Source organism: Stegostoma tigrinum, chromosome 26, assembly GCF_030684315.1.
Source record: "Stegostoma tigrinum isolate sSteTig4 chromosome 26, sSteTig4.hap1, whole genome shotgun sequence".
In the NCBI taxonomy this organism is placed as follows: domain Eukaryota; kingdom Metazoa; phylum Chordata; class Chondrichthyes; order Orectolobiformes; family Stegostomatidae; genus Stegostoma; species Stegostoma tigrinum.
The window spans coordinates 14,757,403-14,775,649 of NC_081379.1; the positions used below are offsets into that span (position 1 = coordinate 14,757,403).

The window sequence follows — 18,247 nt, forward strand, 5'->3', positions numbered from 1 at the left end:
TTAGCTTTGTTTAATGTAGCAATTTTTTGGATGGCTATTTGAGTATGGCGATGTTTCTCATATTCTTAGTGAGAAAAGATAATAAATGTTGTCCATCAGCTTGAGAAGCCAATAAAATAAAAAAGATGGTCAGAATTTCCTTAGCAGATGAAACATTGGCACTACTAGATGCTATTGATACGTCAGTTTATAGATAAGATACTCTAAAGGAATCCTACATACAAGGCAGTGTGAAAAATGTTTGCTAATAGAATGTTATGTTAATAGTCGCTCTCTTTGGGCATGGTACATTTAACAAAGTATATTGCTAAAAAATGGCTGAGGACTGACCTTACCGGCATAAAGGAAATGTTACAAAAAATAAAATGGGCTCACTTAAATTACCAGTTGTCAGATTGTTTCACAAAAAAGGTGCATGTTCCAAAAATATTACTGAAGATCCTTGAAGTGAGATGCCTGGTAGTAGGAAGAATTATAAGAACATGACAAGCAAATTTTTTTGTATAGTTTGCTTTGTGATTAAATATTTGCTTGTGTTAAAAGAAAGAAGAGGGAATACAGAAGGTTGTTTATATCATGTATTACAAAGGTTGTTCTATGTCCTCAAAACATTTATTTAAAGAATAGAAGGGAATCTGTTAATACAATAAGTAGTTAAGCAGGTTTTTAGGGTAAATTGATTAATTAATTAGCTGGAGAGAGAAAATGTTAACTGGGGGCCCTCTGGTGGTACAGTAGTAGTCTTCCTCTCCCCATCCCCCTCTCTGATGAAGGGTCTAGGCCCGAAACGTCAGCATTTGGGCTCCTGAGATGCTGCTTGGCCTGCTGTGTTCATCCAGCTTCACACTTTGTTATCTTGGATTCTCCAGCATCTGCAGCTTCCATTATCACGGGCTCAAGTCCCACCTACTCCAGAGATGTGCAAAAACATTTCACAACAGTTTGATTAGAAAAATGGGTTAAATTAGAAAAGAAAAGGTAACTGGTTGGACTGGGATATAGAAAGGAGCAGTAAGACTATTTAATAAATTTCATCCACAGAGAAAGGTCTGTCTCCTTTACTCACTGACTGGATCTGAATTGGCAGGGGCCAAAGTTTCAACATACGATGTCTTCCTTATGACATGCAAATGAGGAGGAAATGCTTTTCTCAGTGGGTAATTGGTATTTGGAATTGTACTCTCCAGCAAGCAAGGACGCAGGTCATTGAATATATTCAAGGCTGAAGTAGGCAGACTTTTGATTAACATGGAAGTCATGGGTTATGAGAGAAAAACAGGAGAGTGAAGTAGGTCCTCAATAGAGCAGTCATTATCTTACTGAATGATGAAGATATTGAATTACAGGAAAGATGTGGAAGTGTTGGAAAAGGTGCAGAGGAAACTTACCAGGATGTTGCCTGGAATGGAGGGAAGGTCTTACGAGGAAAAGTTGAGAGACCTAGGGCTTTTCTCTTTAGAATGACAAAGGATGAGAGGTGACTTGATAGAGGTGTACAAAATGATCAGATAGCGTGGACAGCCAGAGACTTTTTCCAAGGGTGGAGGTAGTTATTACAAGGGAGCATAGTTTTGAAGTGAGTGCAGGTAGATACAGGGGAGTCGTTAGAGGTACATTCTTTACCCAGAGAGTGGCTGGAACATGGAATGCATTGCTGGATAGGGTAGTGGAGTTGGCCTTGTTGGGGGCATTTAAGTAGCTATTCGATAGCAATATGGATGATACTATAAGGTAGGGTTGGAGGTTAGCTAGATCTTAGGGTTAGGGTAAAAGTTTGGCACAACATTGTGGGCCAAAAGACCTGCACTGTGCTGTTCTATGTTCTATGCTGTTTTTACGTGTGCTGACAATTTATAGCAATCTTAAAAATTATTTCCAGCGATATTTCTGCTTGTGAATGTTAGTGAAACCTCCCAGCCACAAGAGGTCAGTACTGACTCAGGGGGAGGCATTTGGATACAAAACTCTCTTGACCTGTCAAGAGCACCTTAAGGAAATTCGGCGGTGCCGTAGGTTTCGACGTCATCATGATGGACGCGGGGATGATCCTATCTTCTTTCGAGACCGGCGGCCGGGTGGGCCAACAAGCGGCGGGTGGAGGGGCGGGGCGTCAGGCGGTGTTTGCGGCCGCTGTGAATAAACAGTGGAGAGCCGGTATCCTATCAGTCAGAGGAATGTTATTGACAGTATCGCCGTTCGGTGAACGGGTGGCGTCGAATTGAGGAGAGTATTGGGGATAGACCCCCAGGCTGTTCTGGGCCTTTTCTTCCATTATCTTCCCCAGTTTTTCTTCAGACCTATTGGAGTCTTTGAGGAGCTAGTTCGGCCGAGGACGGTGAGTCGGGGGTGGCGTGACGGCGGCTGCTGCTTCCGCCCAAAGGAGGAAACAACTGTGTATTTACAGAGAGAAAAAACTGCACATATAAACATTGGGAATTCATTTTAGTTTAATTTTTTTGAAAATCCTGAAAAATAAAACCCTGTTTTGAGGGAGTTGCGGTGACTGTCCTCCTGCCCTTGTAAAAGTGAACGTTCAGGCTCATTTTAACCCCTGTCTCTCCACCCCCTCCCCCCGCCCCAAACATAAGAATTTACAAAGAAAACACTTCAGTTTTGCTTTCCATTTGCCAAGCTCGAAAGTCTTTTTTAAAAATTATTTTTCTTTGAAAGCGGCTATGCTGTTATCCAATGAATGGTTCCACTAGTGACGTAACAAGGGATCCATTAATGGGATGGTTCAAGTGATGTAATTGTTGGGGAACTACAGGAATGGCACCATCGTGATATTCTTGCATTTTCTGTTAACTGGAAATATTGACCGTTCATGATTTGGAGTTAGGGTCTGAAGTGCAAGGTTTCATACAACTGAGTTTATGCTGCAGTTTTTGAGAAAGTTGGTTATTGTTTTGCAGCTGCTTATATCGAATTTCTACTGTCAGGATCAGGGCCAAAAATGTTTGATTGCACCATCCCTTCTCTTCTTGGAGGAATTGTCTGGTTCTATGACAACTTGCAGCTTTATAAAACTACTATTGAATTGTGGAACAATGCAGTGTAAGAAGAGGTTATTTGGCTCTTTGAGCCTACTGGCTCTTTTCAAAAGTAGCTAGTTCCTTGTTCTTCCTCCTTTTTATCCTTACTGTTTTATTTACTTTCGAATATTGATCCAGTTTCACTTAAAAGTATAGTACAACCTGAGGACCTGTTATATGTTACAATTCTCTCTGACAGTTTAATGGAAGTTGTGTACTATTGTGACAATTTCATTTTCCTTGTTGAAAGCTTTCACTTCAACAAATCTGAAAATGTTGCATTCAGGAGAATATTCAGTTTATAAAGTGGTTTGATTAGATCCACTGGATCTTTGTGCTGGAGATCTGAAATGAAAGCATTCGGTGCTAGAGGAACTCCACAGATCTGGCAGTGTCTGTGGAGAGAGAAGTGGAGTTAGTTTGATTCCCATAACCACTTTGGAACATTGAGATCATTTATTTACTGTTAAGTTGGTTACTAATGGCCTCTTAGCCATTCATTGAGCCCGTTTGTTCATGATTTTTGAATACTACTACTACTTAATCAACTGCACCCGGGCATGAAGAGCATCATTTGTGCAAATTCAAGAAAAAGGGTTGGTCACGTTTATTACTCCTTGGAGGTGTTCACATTGATTTTTATCTTTGTATCATGTTAGCTGTGTGTACTAAACTCAGCATCAAGCTGAAATTTAAACAGAGTCTTTATAGCTCACTTCATATGACATTCATCCATCAGAGGAACTTGGCATTTGTTCTTGGTGTGCCATTAACCTGTATGCTAACATAATTAAATGTAGGGTGCGGGCCTTGATTCGTCCAAGGTAAAGGGACCAAGATGAAGACCATTTTATTAACTACTCTCCTTGCATTTGTGTGGGCCAAAAACTTTTTGAGGTTAGTGAAGTCAATTGTAGTATCATATTTCACTTGCAAATCTCAATGACATTGACACAAGTTAGTCAAAGTTTTTTAGTGTTTTCTTTTATTCCTTTTGGCCTTGTAATTCTCTTCAAATGGAATAAGTTTTTAACCTAATAGAAAACCAAGTGTAATTAATCATAGGATTAACACCATTCTATTGATGGTACTTTCTTTGAAGACTTAAGAGAAATATGAAACCTAAACAATGTTTTTTTTCTGCAAAACATGAATCTTATCCAGTGAGTGCTTTTTAAAATATTGATAATTCTGAAGAATTGGCTTTTGGTAATCCTGTCATGTATTATTTAAGTGGATAAATTTGTATTTGTTTATTTTTGCTGTGTTTTTGGGATGTAAGGACTATTGGACTATCAATCAATGTTTCTGGAATAGAGCCTGAAAGTTGGACTGGATTTCCAGTAAAGAGAAACTGAAAGCAGAAGTTTAATTGTGCAAATTGAGCTCATGTTGATTTTTGAGGGTTGCTATACTAATGATAGAAAGTGCTGACTGGTCAAGTATCTCCATCAGCCTTTCTTTGGCCAAAAAGTACATGGTGAATGTTTCTGTTACTGGTGCTTTAATAAAGGTATTTTTAGTCAGTGAATAACCAGCAAATGTAGTTGTATCTAACGAGAATAGTAGCTGTACTAAACCAACATGCAGCTTCTGGTAAGGTAGACTTGTTGGTTCTGGCCAGCTCAGCAGGCGGATGTTATGTCTGCAAAGCCATTTTGTATGCACAGAATTTGTATCTGTCAATTTCTCAATACCTTGCTTAGATTTTTCAACAATTTGAACGATACAGGATTGTGGATAGATTGTTGGTATGAGTCATAGCTTGTTGAAATGTTTGTGCTAGCCACGTACACTCAGCGTTAATGTGAACTGCAGATGCTGGAGAATCCAAAATAACAGTGTGTAGCTGGATAAACACAGCAGGCCAAACAGCATCTCGGGAGCACAAAAGCTCCTGAGATGCTGCTTGGCCGGCTGTGTTCATCCAGCTACACACTTTGTTATCTTACACTCTGAGCATGTAGTTTTCTGACTCTGTGGTTTATCTCGTACTGGATTTAATGTCTCCTCCACTTTGAGGCAGCATTGGAAGGAGCTAACACAATGTGTTACCTTCCTGTTAGCGAAATTCAGAAATAAGTCTTGGTTGTTTTCCCGCAGTGTTGGTAGATGAACTTCACTCTCAGCTTTGTACAATCCGGATTCTTTTTGATTGGATGTTTGGAGTTTTTCCTTTGACTGGAAAATAATGCTGGTGGTGAAAGGAGAAATTAAAGCTTGAAAGTCAGTGTTGCAATAAGTTATGACCTCCTCTGCCTATCTTTTTCATGTCATGTTGGCTTGAGTCTTCTGTTTTTATCTCTTCATACTGCTTGCAAAGATGTAAAGAAAGTAAGACCTCTTTGAAATACTCAACAAATTGTCTTGTTCTGTAGGTTTTGAAGAGTAAAGATGTCTGAAGATCAGGCTGAGGAAACTAGACTCTGTGCCAACTGGTAAGGGAATAACCTGGGTACGATTACGTCGATAAATTGCTGACTATTTTAAAAGCTACTGTTATTTGGATCTGTCTCAAAGCTTGGTTTCTTGGTGAAAGTTACAGAATAGCTATGTCATGGCAACTGAAGGAATTTCTGAGAATTGGATCAGACCTTTTAAGTACAATATTTGACCAATATTGGGCATGGTAGGAATCCTTTTGTGAATGAAATTTTGTTTTGAGAGCAATTGGTATCTTGGTTGATAAAGTCAGTCAACTACTAATTTGTACCTCAAAAACAGATTGTAAACATACTAATTTAGTCCCTCTTATATAGAAAAAAGCAAAAGCATTGTTTATGAATTATTGGAAGTAAGCCTTCGTAGGAAATAGGTGTAATTAAAAGTTAGGGCAAAGAGTTTAGTTTAAAAGGGTGGCCTTAAGGGAAGAGAAGTAAATAGGTTTAGCTAGAGAATTCTACTGCTGAGAGTCAAAGAATCTCAGAATCCCTAAAGTATCGAAGCAGGTCATTCGTCCCATCAAGTCCACACTGATCCTCTGAAAAGCATCTACCCAGACCCAGTCTCCACCCAATCCCTGTATCCCTCCATTGCCCATGGCCAATCCACCTAACCCGCACATCTTTGGACGTGGAGGAAGCTGGAGAAAACTCACGTAGATATGAGGAGAGAGTGCAAACTAAACACAGACAAATAATGTAAGGGTGCAATTGAACCCAAATCTGTGGAGCTATGAGGCAGCAATGCTAACTACTGAGCCACTTGCTGCCCCATGTTGGCTGAAGGAATAGCAGTATGTCATGAAGTGAGAGGTATGGCGGATATGTAAGGGTGTTGATGTGAGAAGTTGGTGAGGCTGGAGAGTTAAGATGTGAGTGGAATTAAGTTCTCAGATGAGAATTTTAAAGTAGGTGTTACCCAGTAGCCTCTGATTCTGTCACCCATCAATGAATGCAAGACCTGTTTTGGGAAAAGGTGTGGACAGCACCAGTTTAGATGAGTTAGTTTCTGAAAGAGGATAGCTTTGGATCAAGAAATGACAAAGATGCAGGTGAAGGTTTTGGCAGTAAGTGGGTTGAGATGTGCAACATTTTGGGTGTTGGCCAAGGAGAGAGAGGTCTGTTATGGTGGATTATAATAAAATTATAAACTGTTTAATAGAATGTCAAGATGCAAACTGAGGCTGTGCATTAACAAGATCCACAGATGATGCTGTTTTTGGCAATACAAGTATGACTTTGGTCTGTCTTGCGTTAACAGGTGAAATTGTAGTGCAGACAAGGCTGTATATTAGATAAGATAATCAATGCAGACAGTGAAGCTATTTTGAGAAATGGTAATGTTTACTTTAAGAATAAGATGCAGTGGGGCAGTGTGAAATCCTGAAAAAAGGCTGACAAGATAGAAACTGGCGAATGAAAAGGTTTTCCTTTCAACAGAAGGACAAGAAATTGAGTCCTGGTTTGAAAGGATCCATGAGGTATAACATGCTAATTATTTTTCATGTGTCACGAATCTGTGTTTTTTACTGGATTGGTGATATTGCTTTGCATCTTCAATTCACTGAAACAAAACAGCGTAATCAATTAAATCGAGCCTTGCCATACTGAGTGTCAGCACCACCTGTTTCAGGAAATGGCAGTATTCTTGCGAAGATTACACAGGAGTGCAATTTTTATCCCCAGTCCCAGTGTTGAACATTGAGCCAGAGCTTCAGGACTAATGTTCATAAAAGATGTGTATACAGTCAATGGGTGTGCCTGTTCTGCATCTATTTATGACAGAGCAAACTTATTAACGAGTTTGCATGAATAATGAAATCTAGTAGGAGATTTGAGTTATGGGCATGCCTTGAGTTGTTCCAGTTTTTTTGATTTGTCCAAGAATATTGTTGATAAAATCAACAATGAGTGGTGATTATTACCAAGACCAGTGTTTTACATAAAATTATTGAATTAATGACCACTGTCAGCATTGTTGGTCTGTAAACATGGAGCTGGTTCAGTTACACCTCAGAGTGTACACTGCACCTGAGATGATACCAGTTGTTTCTTAAAATAAATTTTTGATAAAAAGATCAATTGAAGCAAATTGCACTAAAGCACAAAAGTGCTGTGGTAGAGTAATTGGAAATTTACAAATGTGATGCTTCATCATAGTCATTGCTGGCATTTAAATTCATGGCATTGGCACTGAAAGAAAAGGTCCGTTCTTACTTGCTATGTAGAATTTATAAAAAATTGGAAGCTGGGTTTCACCCTATCTTTCCGGGGTGTAAAAATTGCCTGAATGCAAATAGTTGTAGAGATAGCAGGAACTGCCGATGCTGGAGAATCTGAGAGATCTCGGTAGAGCTGGATGAACACAGCAGGCCAAACAGCATCAGAGAAGCAGGAAAGCTGATGTTTTGGGTCAAGATGGGGTCTCCTGTGTTCATCCAGCTCTACACAGTGTTATCTTGAATGCTAATAGCCTTGAGTCTGCCCCTCCCTTGACTTCTTTTCAGCAATTTCTTCCTAGAATCATCCACCTGTTAGTTTGTTTATCTAATCTGGATTTCCACAATGCAAAGTGAATTCTGCATTACGGTTAGTTTCATATTGATTTCTGACAAAACAGTGCACGTTAAAATTATTACCTCTGAGTAGGAAACTGTTGTGGGGATTAACCCTATGTCTGCATTTAGGAAAAATGGCAAGATGTAAATTGAAAGCATTGAGTTTATTAGAACAGTTGATGTACCATCAAGCATAACCATTTTTTTTGCCTGCTATTAGAAATTAGTTTAAATCTAACATACTAATCTAGGAAGGATAGCAAAGATTGCATTAACAGGAATTCTTACTGCATTGAATCCCACCATAAATTTTTAAAACTTGCGTTTTCTAGCAACCTCATCGGAATCTTGTGGATAGAATCTTCAAATTGAGTTGAATTTATGATACTTTGGTACAAAGTACGACAGATGTTCTCTATCTCACTTGCCTGTGTTGCAGATTAAGGTTCTAACATTCACTCAGGCTCTGTCTCCAAATGTGAAGTGAGTTTGGAGCAGAGTTTGACTGGATTAATGAGCATTCAGCAATGCAAACAGGAAGACTCTCTTTACTGAGCCAAAGAACAGAGAAAAGAACAGCAACTGCTGGGAAGTGGTTTTGAATAATGACTGTCAGAGGCCTATTTGGGATTCATCACAAAATTGCAAACTCCAGCACACTTTGTACACCTCAGGAAATAAAGAAGCCAAAGTCAGAAATCACATGAGACCAGGTTTATTTGAAACCTCAAGCCCTTTTGTCAAGTCATTAGGACCCCCACCCGAGTCCCTCATCCTGTGAGGAAGACAGAAGCAAAAAGAATTGAACTTGTTTTTTGTAACAAAGGTGGTTGATCACGGAATTATCTGGCTTGTTTCACTTACTTAGTGATTGGTGTCTTTGTCAGTTATGACATTTTGGGGAGTTTCTCTAAATGGTACTGCTTGATGTTTTGTTGACAGCTGTGTACCTCCCATGTTGCAGTTGACATGCGCAAGTGGAACAGATACTGTCTCTTCCTAATTGCCAGCTTTACATCATTAGAATATCCTCTGTTTTACTTTCAGCCAACGAGACATTCCTGCAACTAACTTCACCATTCATGAAATCCACTGTAGAAGAAATATTGATCTTTGCAGGTATTGCCATGAGCCCTTTCCTAAATCTGAGATGGAACGACATTTTGAAACAGAGCATGCACTGGTAAGTTCAGAAGAGTGGTAGTCTTATGGTAAATAATTACACAACTTTAGCATGCAGTTTATTTCTACTATGTTTTCCCCATTTTGATGGTATGTGGCTCCATCATTCCTGGCTGTCTTTGTGTGCCTTTTTCCAAGGAAATGCTTTCATGTATATTAAAGGAGAAGTGCTGGCAGGCCACCTCATGATCCTGTCGTAACCATTCTTTTCCCCAATTTGAGAAATCTAGAAACATTGAGCAGGAGTGGACCATTTGGCCTTCGAGTCTGCTCTGCCATCCTTTGTGATCATGGTCAGATATTCAACTGTTCCTGCTTTTTCTCCATAAATTTTCATGTATCTAACTGCTTGTTGAAAACATTTAATGTTTTGACCTCAACCACTTTGTGACAGAAAATTCCACAGGCTGACCCCGATCTGGGTGAAGAAATTCCTCCTTTCAGTCCTAAAGAACTGCTCCATATTCTTAGACTGTCCCCTCAGGATCTGGACTTGCTTGTCATTGAGATCATTCTGCATTTACTCTGCCTCGTCCTGTTAGAATTTGATAGGCTTCTGAGTTTCCGATTGCGCTCTCTCTTTCGCCCGCCCCAAGTAAAATTCTTCTAATTTCCAGTGAATGTTGCCCAGACTAGTTAAGCAATCAAATGATTTCCGAGGCCTTGATTCTCTTACCATTAATAACCACCTTTTGTGGTGAAGGATAATTGTCTTTCTTAGCGTCATAAAAAGCTTTTGAAAAAGGAAGGTATATACCCAAACGAAGGTCAGTTTAGGGATCCGTTCCTATTGCCAGCTACAAAGAAGGCTGCTTCACTAGCTAATAAAATGTGAGGCTGGATGAACACAGCAGGCCAAGCAGCATCTCAGGAGCACAAAAGCTGACGTTTCGGGCCTAGACCCTTCATCAGAGAGGGGGATGGGGGGAGGGAACTGGAATAAATAGGGAGAGAGGGGGAGGCGGACCGAAGATGGAGAGTAAAGAAGATAGGTGGAGAGGGTGTAGGTGGGGAGGTAGGGAGGGGATAGGTCAGTCCAGGGAAGACGGACAGGTCAAGGAGGTGGGATGAGGTTAGTAGGTAGCTGGGGGTGCGGCTTGGGGTGGGAGGAAGGGATGGGTGAGAGGAAGAACCGGTTAGGGAGGCAGAGACAGGTTGGACTGGTTTTGGGATGCAGTGGGTGGGGGGGAAGAGCTGGGCTGGTTGTGTGGTGCAGTGGGGGGAGGGGATGAACTGGGCTGGTTTAGGGATGCTGTAGGGGAAGGGGAGATTTTGAAACTGGTGAAGTCCACATTGATACCATATGGCTGCAGGGTTCCCAGGCGGAATATGAGTTGCTGTTCCTGCAACCTTCGGGTGGCATCATTGTGGCAGTGCAGGAGGCCCATGATGGACATGTCATCAAGAGAATGGGAGGGGGAGTGGAAATGGTTTGCGACTGGGAGGTGCAGTTGTTTGTTGCGAACTGAGCGGAGGTGTTCTGCAAAGCGGTCCCCAAGCCTCCGCTTGGTTTCCCCAATGTAGAGGAAGCCGCACCGGGTACAGTGGATGCAGTATACCACATTGGCAGATGTGCAGGTGAACCTCTGCTTAATGTGGAATGTCATCTTGGGGCCTGGGATGGGGGTGAGGGAGGAGGTGTGGGGACAAGTCTAGCATTTCCTGCGGTTGCAGGGGAAGGTGCCGGGTGTGGTGGGGTTGGAGGGCAGTGTGGAGCGAACAAGGGAGTCACGGAGAGAGTGGTCTCTCCGGAAAGCAGACAGGGGAGGGGATGGAAAAATGTCTTGGGTGGTGGGGTCGGATTGTAAATGGCGGAAGTGTCGGAGGATAATGCGTTGTATCCGGAGGTTGGTAGGGTGGTGTGTGAGAACGAGGGGGATCCTCTTGGGGCGGTTGTGGCGGGGGCGGGGTGTGAGGGATGTGTCGCGGGAAATGCGGGAGACGCGGTCAAGGGCGTTCTCGATCACCGTGGGGGGAAAGTTGCGGTCCTTAAAGAACTTGGACATCTGGGATGTGCGGGAGTGGAATGTCTTATCGTGGGAGCAGATGCGGCGGAGGCGGAGGAATTGGGAATAGGGGATGGAATTTTTGCAGGAGGGTGGGTGGGAGGAGGTGTATTCTAGGTAGCTGTGGGAGTCGGTGGGCTTGAAATGGACATCAGTTACAAGCTGGTTGCCTGAGATGGAGTCTGAGAGGTCCAGGAAGGTGAGGGATGTGCTGGAGATGGCCCAGGTGAACTGAAGGTTGGGGTGGAAGGTGACTCCTCCCACTTCCTACAGACCAAGGGGGTGGCCATGGGCACCCGCATGGGCCCCAGCTATGCCTGCCTCTTTGTAGGTTACGTGGAACAGTCCCTCTTCCGCACCTACACAGGCCCAAACCCCACCTCTTCCTCCGGTACATTGATGACTGTATCGGCGCCGCCTCTTGCTCCCCAGAGGAGCTCGAACAATTCATCCACTTCACCAACACCTTCCACCCCAACCTTCAGTTCACCTGGGCCATCTCCAGCACATCCCTCACCTTCCTGGACCTCTCAGTCTCCATCTCAGGCAACCAGCTTGTTACTGATGTCCATTTCAAGCCCACCGACTCCCACAGCTACCTAGAATACACCTCCTCCCACCCACCCTCCTGCAAAAATTCCATCCCCTATTCCCAATTCCTCCGCCTCCGCCGCATCTGCTCCCACGATAAGACATTCCACTCCCGCACATCCCAGATGTCCAAGTTCTTTAAGGACCGCAACTTTCCCCCCACGGTGATCGAGAACGCCCTTGACCGCGTCTCCCGCATTTCCCGCGACACATCCCTCACACCCCGCCCCCGCCACAACCGTCCCAAGAGGATTCCCCTCGTTCTCACACACCACCCTACCAACCTCCGGATACAACGCATTATCCTCCGACACTTCCACCATTTACAATCCGACCCCACCACCCAAGACATTTTTCCATCCCCTCCCCTGTCTGCTTTCCGGAGAGACCACTCTCTCCGTGACTCCCTTGTTCGCTCCACACTGCCCTCCAACCCCACCACACCCGGCACCTTCCCCTGCAACCGCAGGAAATGCTACACTTGTCCCCACACCTCCTCCCTCACCCCCATCCCAGGCCCCAAGATGACATTCCACATTAAGCAGAGGTTCACCTGCACATCTGCCAATGTGGTATACTGCATCCACTGTACCCGGTGCGGCTTCCTCTACATTGGGGAAACCAAGCGGAGGCTTGGGGACCGCTTTGCAGAACACCTCCGCTCAGTTCGCAACAAACAACTGCACCTCCCAGTCGCAAACCATTTCCACTCCCCCTCCCATTCTCTTGATGACATGTCCATCATGGGCCTCCTGCACTGCCACAATGATGCCACCCGAAGGTTGCAGGAACAGCAACTCATATTCCGCCTGGGAACCCTGCAGCCATATGGTATCAATGTGGACTTCACCAGTTTCAAAATCTCCCCTTCCCCTACAGCATCCCTAAACCAGCCCAGTTCATCCCCTCCCCCCACTGCACCACACAACCAGCCCAGCTCTTCCCCCCCACCCACTGCATCCCAAAACCAGTCCAACCTGTCTCTGCCTCCCTAACCGGTTCTTCCTCTCACCCATCCCTTCCTCCCACCCCAAGCCGCACCCCCAGCTACCTACTAACCTCATCCCACCTCCTTGACCTGTCCGTCTTCCCTGGACTGACCTATCTCCTCCCTACCTCCCCACCTACACCCTCTCCACCTATCTTCTTTACTCTCCATCTTCGGTCCGCCTCCCCCTCTCTCCCTATTTATTCCAGTTCCCTCCCCCCATCCCCCTCTCTGATGAAGGGTCTAGGCCCGAAACGTCAGCTTTTGTGCTCCTGAGATGCTGCTTGGCCTGCTGTGTTCATCCAGCCTCACATTTTATTATCTTGGAATCTCCAGCATCTGCAGTTCCCATTATCTCTGCTTCACTAGCTAGTTGCATTAAACAACGCTCTGCCATCCATATCTTTTTAGTACAATTATTTCCTTCAGTGTCAGGGGGGTGATTGAACTGGAAGGTCAGACATCCTTTCAGTAATCCATGAAGTCTCAAAGCCATTTATCTTCAATTGTCAGGTATCGAGACTTGGGAGATAGATGGCTAAATGTGGCTTCTGTTAACTTGTACCTCTGCTTTGTTCTGATTCCCACTTTTAATGAAGGGTGAAACTTAATCTGGTGTAGACGTATTACTGTAAAAAGTTATAATTATTGAGCATTGAATAGCCTGAGTGACATCTGGATTTTGTGCCAGTTTGATTTTTCAAATGGGCATAATGTTAATTGGATCTGGGAGTCTAAATTCTTCAGATTTTTTGCTGTAGTAGTATAAAGGGTGACAGTAAGGAGTCCTTGGAGTCTATTTCCTATGTTGAGATGTTTTCAAGTTTGGATGTTATTGTGGTTATTGTAACATGGTGATTCCAGTACTAATGTGAACCACTTAGAATTCAGCTGCAGCCTGAACAGATTTCTTTCAGATTTCAAGGTGTACAGTTGGAGGTAATTCATGTCGTTTCTAATGTCAATATTAACAGAAAAATGAGTTTGTTTGTCCTGGGAATGTCTCAAGGCCCTTGAAGGTAGTTCAGCTATTTAATCGAGTTTTTCACAAACCTGACTTTTTTTGTTTTGAATGGGTCGAGAGGTGGAGATTTTCCCAAATTGCTTGTTTATTTTTTTAATCTCTCGAAGGATGTTAACATGTCCGAGGAATGCATGCCCATGATGTGCTGCTGTTAATTGAGCTGTAATTCTAGGTGTAGAATCTGTATCCCCAGTTTGCATATTTTCAGACAATCATCATGGATAATGATCAATATTAGGATTTCTTCATGGAATTCTTTTGGGTGCTTCCATTTCTTGTCTGGAGCATTCTACCTACAGTTGCATCCTTCTTGCCTTCCTGGATAAGATCAACTAAGCCAGGATACAGTGCAAACCCCTTACGTTTTGACAATTCAGATGTATGAGGATTCTACTCAGACAGCTACCAACATGCAATGAGCACTAATATTTGAGGCCTTAATTTTATCTCCTTTATTTCAGGTCAACTGTAAGTGCAACATGAAGGTAGAAAAAAATAAGGTGGAAAAACATGAGGTTGGTGTGTGTCTTTGTTCATCTTCCAATTTGTCTGCCTAATGAAGCAACTTTTACCCTTCTGTTAAATGCTGATGGTAGTGTAACATAGAAAGGAGAGTAAGCTCATCAGTCCCTTAACTATTCTAACATTGAAGTAAATCACAGTTGGTCTTTACCTAAACCTATTTGCCCATCTTTTGCTTTGCTGCCTATATGGTTGCTTGACAAAAAATATCATCAGTGAATTTTTCTCCCCCAAAATCTTGGATCATTTGAAAATTTCAAATTTCTTACTCCTGATTTCAGATTAGTCTGACATTCCTGAATACCTCAACTAGAGGAAGGGTCATAGATGAATTAATTTAAAGGGGTTTCCCTGTGTAACGTTATAAACTAATTGGATTGATACTTTGAACATGAAGGGATGCATACGATGTTTATGCAGCTGTCCCTACATCATAACCCTTTAAACCCCAATATCATTCTGACAAACGTTTGTACTCCTCCAGGGCTAGTATTTCCTCTTGGATGTAATTGCCCAAAACTGAATGTTACATTCCAAGTGGAATCTAAAACAACTGTGTGACTGAAATAATGCTTCCTCACTTCTGTTTTCTAACTTCTCTTGCCTTGAAAGGGTAATGGTCCTCTGACTCCTTGGATTATGTAGCTGCAAGTAGGGAATGATGTACTCTGCTATTTTTCTGAAGATTTTCCGTGGATTGGGAAATCCAAGGTGAAAAAACAAATTACTCATCTTATGCAAGCCTAAGTTGTAGTTGGGTTATTCTAGGACCATAAAGGACAGGCCAGTTCCTGTCGTGGTAAAGCGATTTCTCTCCCCCCCCCCCCCCCCCCCAACCAATGGCAGTCACTGGACAGCAATTGGAGCCTGAGTGATGTGTTAACACCCTGATGGCAGCTTCAATCCAGCCAGGAAGTCAAATCCATAACCAAAAGAACTCCTCTGTGTTCTGAGCAGCGCACTTGGCAGCTTAGACATTGAGATTCTTAAATACTTTTTTTTAAATTGCACGGTCTGAAGATAATTCTAATTCACTTTCTCCTTGCTGTGTAGAATTTGGAATGCCCCTTGCGACTGGTTAAGTGTCAATACTGTGAACTAGAGCTGGCATTCAATAAATCTGAAGAACATGCTGATTATTGTGGATCGAGGACTGAACCTTGTGCAGCTTGTGGTCGCAATGTCCTGGTCAAAGATGTAAATGTGCACCACACTTCCTGTGGCAAAGATGTTGAAGAAAAAAACAACAACCATATCAAAAGATCTGAATATCGCTTTGAAGATGATGTTGGGACTTGGTTTGAAAACCAACCATTTGGGATCATTCATCAGGTTGAGGAGAACCGTATTAGGGCCAGGCCAAGAATTTCTAGACAATTGGAAGCCAAAGTTTATGGAAACAGAGAAACAGGATTTTCAGTGAGGGGGTCAGATAGGAGAAATCTACTGACCACAGGTAGAGACCAGAATCAAGGTAAGTAGTGAATATCTCGAATTGGAAATAGTCAACAATTTGAGCTTTAAGCTGTGGGAGGAGCTAGAAGTAGCTAAGTAGAGAATTTGTGGTACAGAATTGCACAGGTGCAACAGTTGTTGGCTTGCTGTTAGCTGCATTGATACTTTAATGTTTGTGTGAGAGATTCTGCAACTTTACTGAGTGGTGGAATTAAGCAAATGGAGAAGTGTGTATATTGATCTTGGTAGACTTAACAATTTTTAAGGATGTTTCCGGTTTTGCAGATGGTACACCCAGCTAAGTATACTAAAAACACTGCCCTGTATATTTTTACGCAAGTGGTAACTGTTGAGTCGCACCAATCCTACCACCTGTTCAATAAGAATATTTGAATGGTATTGAATGGTATAGAAAGTATGTGTGTATAAGTCACTTGGATTTGCAACAGTGGTATTCTGCAGTCTGTAAATCTTCAACCTTCTAATGAAAGACAAAAATACAAGCTGAAGTGAAACATTTCATTGCTAAGAAAAGAGCCAATCTAGTTTGTATAAATGATTTGGATGAGAATTTAGGAGACATGGTTAGTAAGTTTGTGGATGGCACTAAATGTGGTGGTGTAGTGGATAGTGAAGGTTATCTAAAATTGCAACGAGTACATGATCAGTTGGATCTGAGGAGTTACAGATGGAATTTTAATTTGGACAAATGCAATGTAGTGTATTGCGATAAAACAAACAAGGGCAGGACTCTTGACAATTAATGGTAGAGCCCTGTGTTGTGTCGTAGGGGTTCAGGTACATACTTTTGAAAGTTATCACATGTAAACAGAGGTTCAGAAGGTTTCAGCACACCTTGTCTTCATTGCTCAGACCATTGTGGTCAGAAGTTGGGATGTCATGTTGAGATAGTAGAGAATGTTGGTGAGGCCTCATTTTTGGAGTACTTCATCCAGTTCTGGTCATCCTATTCTTGGAACAATATTATTAAATTGGAGAGGGTTCAGACAAGATTTACCGGGATGTTGTCAGGAATAGAAGTTTGAGTTATAAAGATAAGCTACGACTTTTCACTAGAATGTAGGGGGTTGACGGATGACGTTTTACAGGGGTTTATAAAATTATGAGGAGAGTAAATAAGGTGAATAGCAAGTCTATCTTCCCAGAGTGGGGGAGTTCAAAACTAGGGGGGTGCTTTTAAGGAGAGAGGAGGAAGGTATTTTAGAAAAAGGATCTGAGGGCCAAATTTAGGTTGTGGTCAATGTATGTAATGAACTGCCAGAGGAAATGATGAATACAGGTACAGTTAAACATGAAAGAAAATTTGGATCAGTACATGAATAGGAAAGGTTGAAATGGATGTGGGCCAAACACAGGCAAATGGGATGAGTTTGATTCGGGAGCACGGTTGGTGTGGACTAGTTGGATCAAGAGGTCTTTTTGCAAGCTGATTCCTGTGACAGTTCTTGAATTGAATATTCCAAAACTGTGGCCTACAAATTAGTAATCTGTAGTAATATCTGTCATTACGCTTTTTTTCTAGCATTGTTCAAGGACTAGTTTATGAAGGAGGGAAGTATTCAATGCCTATTTTGTTTTATCTTTGCTGAATTTGTTAATTGGTTTAAGGCTAATGTTAAATTCATATTTATCCCTTGTAATAATGGAAATCTGTGTTTGAGGTGGATTGAAATTATACTCTGTGGGTGGGGACATTGCTAAATCTGTCTTTGTTCCAACACTCTCAGTTTGCCATGTTAGACCTCCAGTATTGAGTTGAATCCCACTGCGGTCAATCCTTGTTGTTTTCTTGATTTGAAATCAGCTAACCTAATCCTGACTAAATCTTTGAATTGTGATTTTAACACTCATATTTCCTATTGGTTTTGTAGCCAGCCTAATGAGGACTGAAAGAAATAATTTGACAGATGCTGCAAGTCCAGGGCAAGTGGATGCCAACTCTAACCTGGATTACTTGCTTGCTCTCAGTCTCCAAAATGAAAACACTGATGGAGGAGAGTGGCTACCTTTATGGGAGGATACTCTGTCTGATTACAAATGCCCAGAGCGGCAAAATATTATGGGCATCCTCAACAATCAGTCTCCATCTGATATATTCCCAACTTCTGTAAATGCCCATGAAGAAGTAACAAGTAAGTGGTTATGAGGAAGTGTCTGGCGTTAATTAATCAGTACATATTCTGTTTAGTAGTGTAATCATACAGTACAGTATCTAGCTAAGGTAAGAGTATGCCTCAGGGGTGTTAGGCTAATACCTGTTTGCCAGCCAGATTGAGTACCCAATAATGTGTACTTTGTCACTCTTTTTCAGAGGCAGACTGGCATATTTGGTGAGGAAAGGTCAGGTATGAATTAATACCCTGCCTTCGCTTGTGGAGAGGAAGTAAACATAGAGTTACAGAAAAAATTCTGATTTGGTTTATCTTT

At 42.3% G+C, this 18,247-nt stretch overlaps 1 protein-coding gene across 3 annotated transcripts in view; it reads left to right on the plus strand.

Annotated features, from left to right (window-relative positions):
- The first annotated feature begins 2,099 nt into the window (after positions 1 to 2,099).
- The window catches only part of LOC125464336 (TRAF-type zinc finger domain-containing protein 1-like), a 32,869-nt gene continuing 16,721 nt past the window's right edge, over positions 2,100 to 18,247 (plus strand). For 2 of the 3 annotated variants that reach the window (XM_048556646.2, XM_048556648.2), the window contains exons 1-6: positions 2,100 to 2,335; positions 5,411 to 5,470; positions 9,079 to 9,214; positions 14,284 to 14,337; positions 15,398 to 15,818; positions 17,692 to 17,952. In XM_048556646.2, coding sequence (XP_048412603.1) covers positions 5,427 to 5,470; positions 9,079 to 9,214; positions 14,284 to 14,337; positions 15,398 to 15,818; positions 17,692 to 17,952 — 916 coding nt within the window. In that variant the 5' untranslated portion in view covers positions 2,100 to 2,335; positions 5,411 to 5,426. Of the gene's footprint in view, positions 2,336 to 3,833; positions 3,930 to 5,410; positions 5,471 to 9,078; positions 9,215 to 14,283; positions 14,338 to 15,397; positions 15,819 to 17,691; positions 17,953 to 18,247 lie in introns of those variants that run through there. The other variant, XM_048556647.2, reaches the window with a different exon arrangement.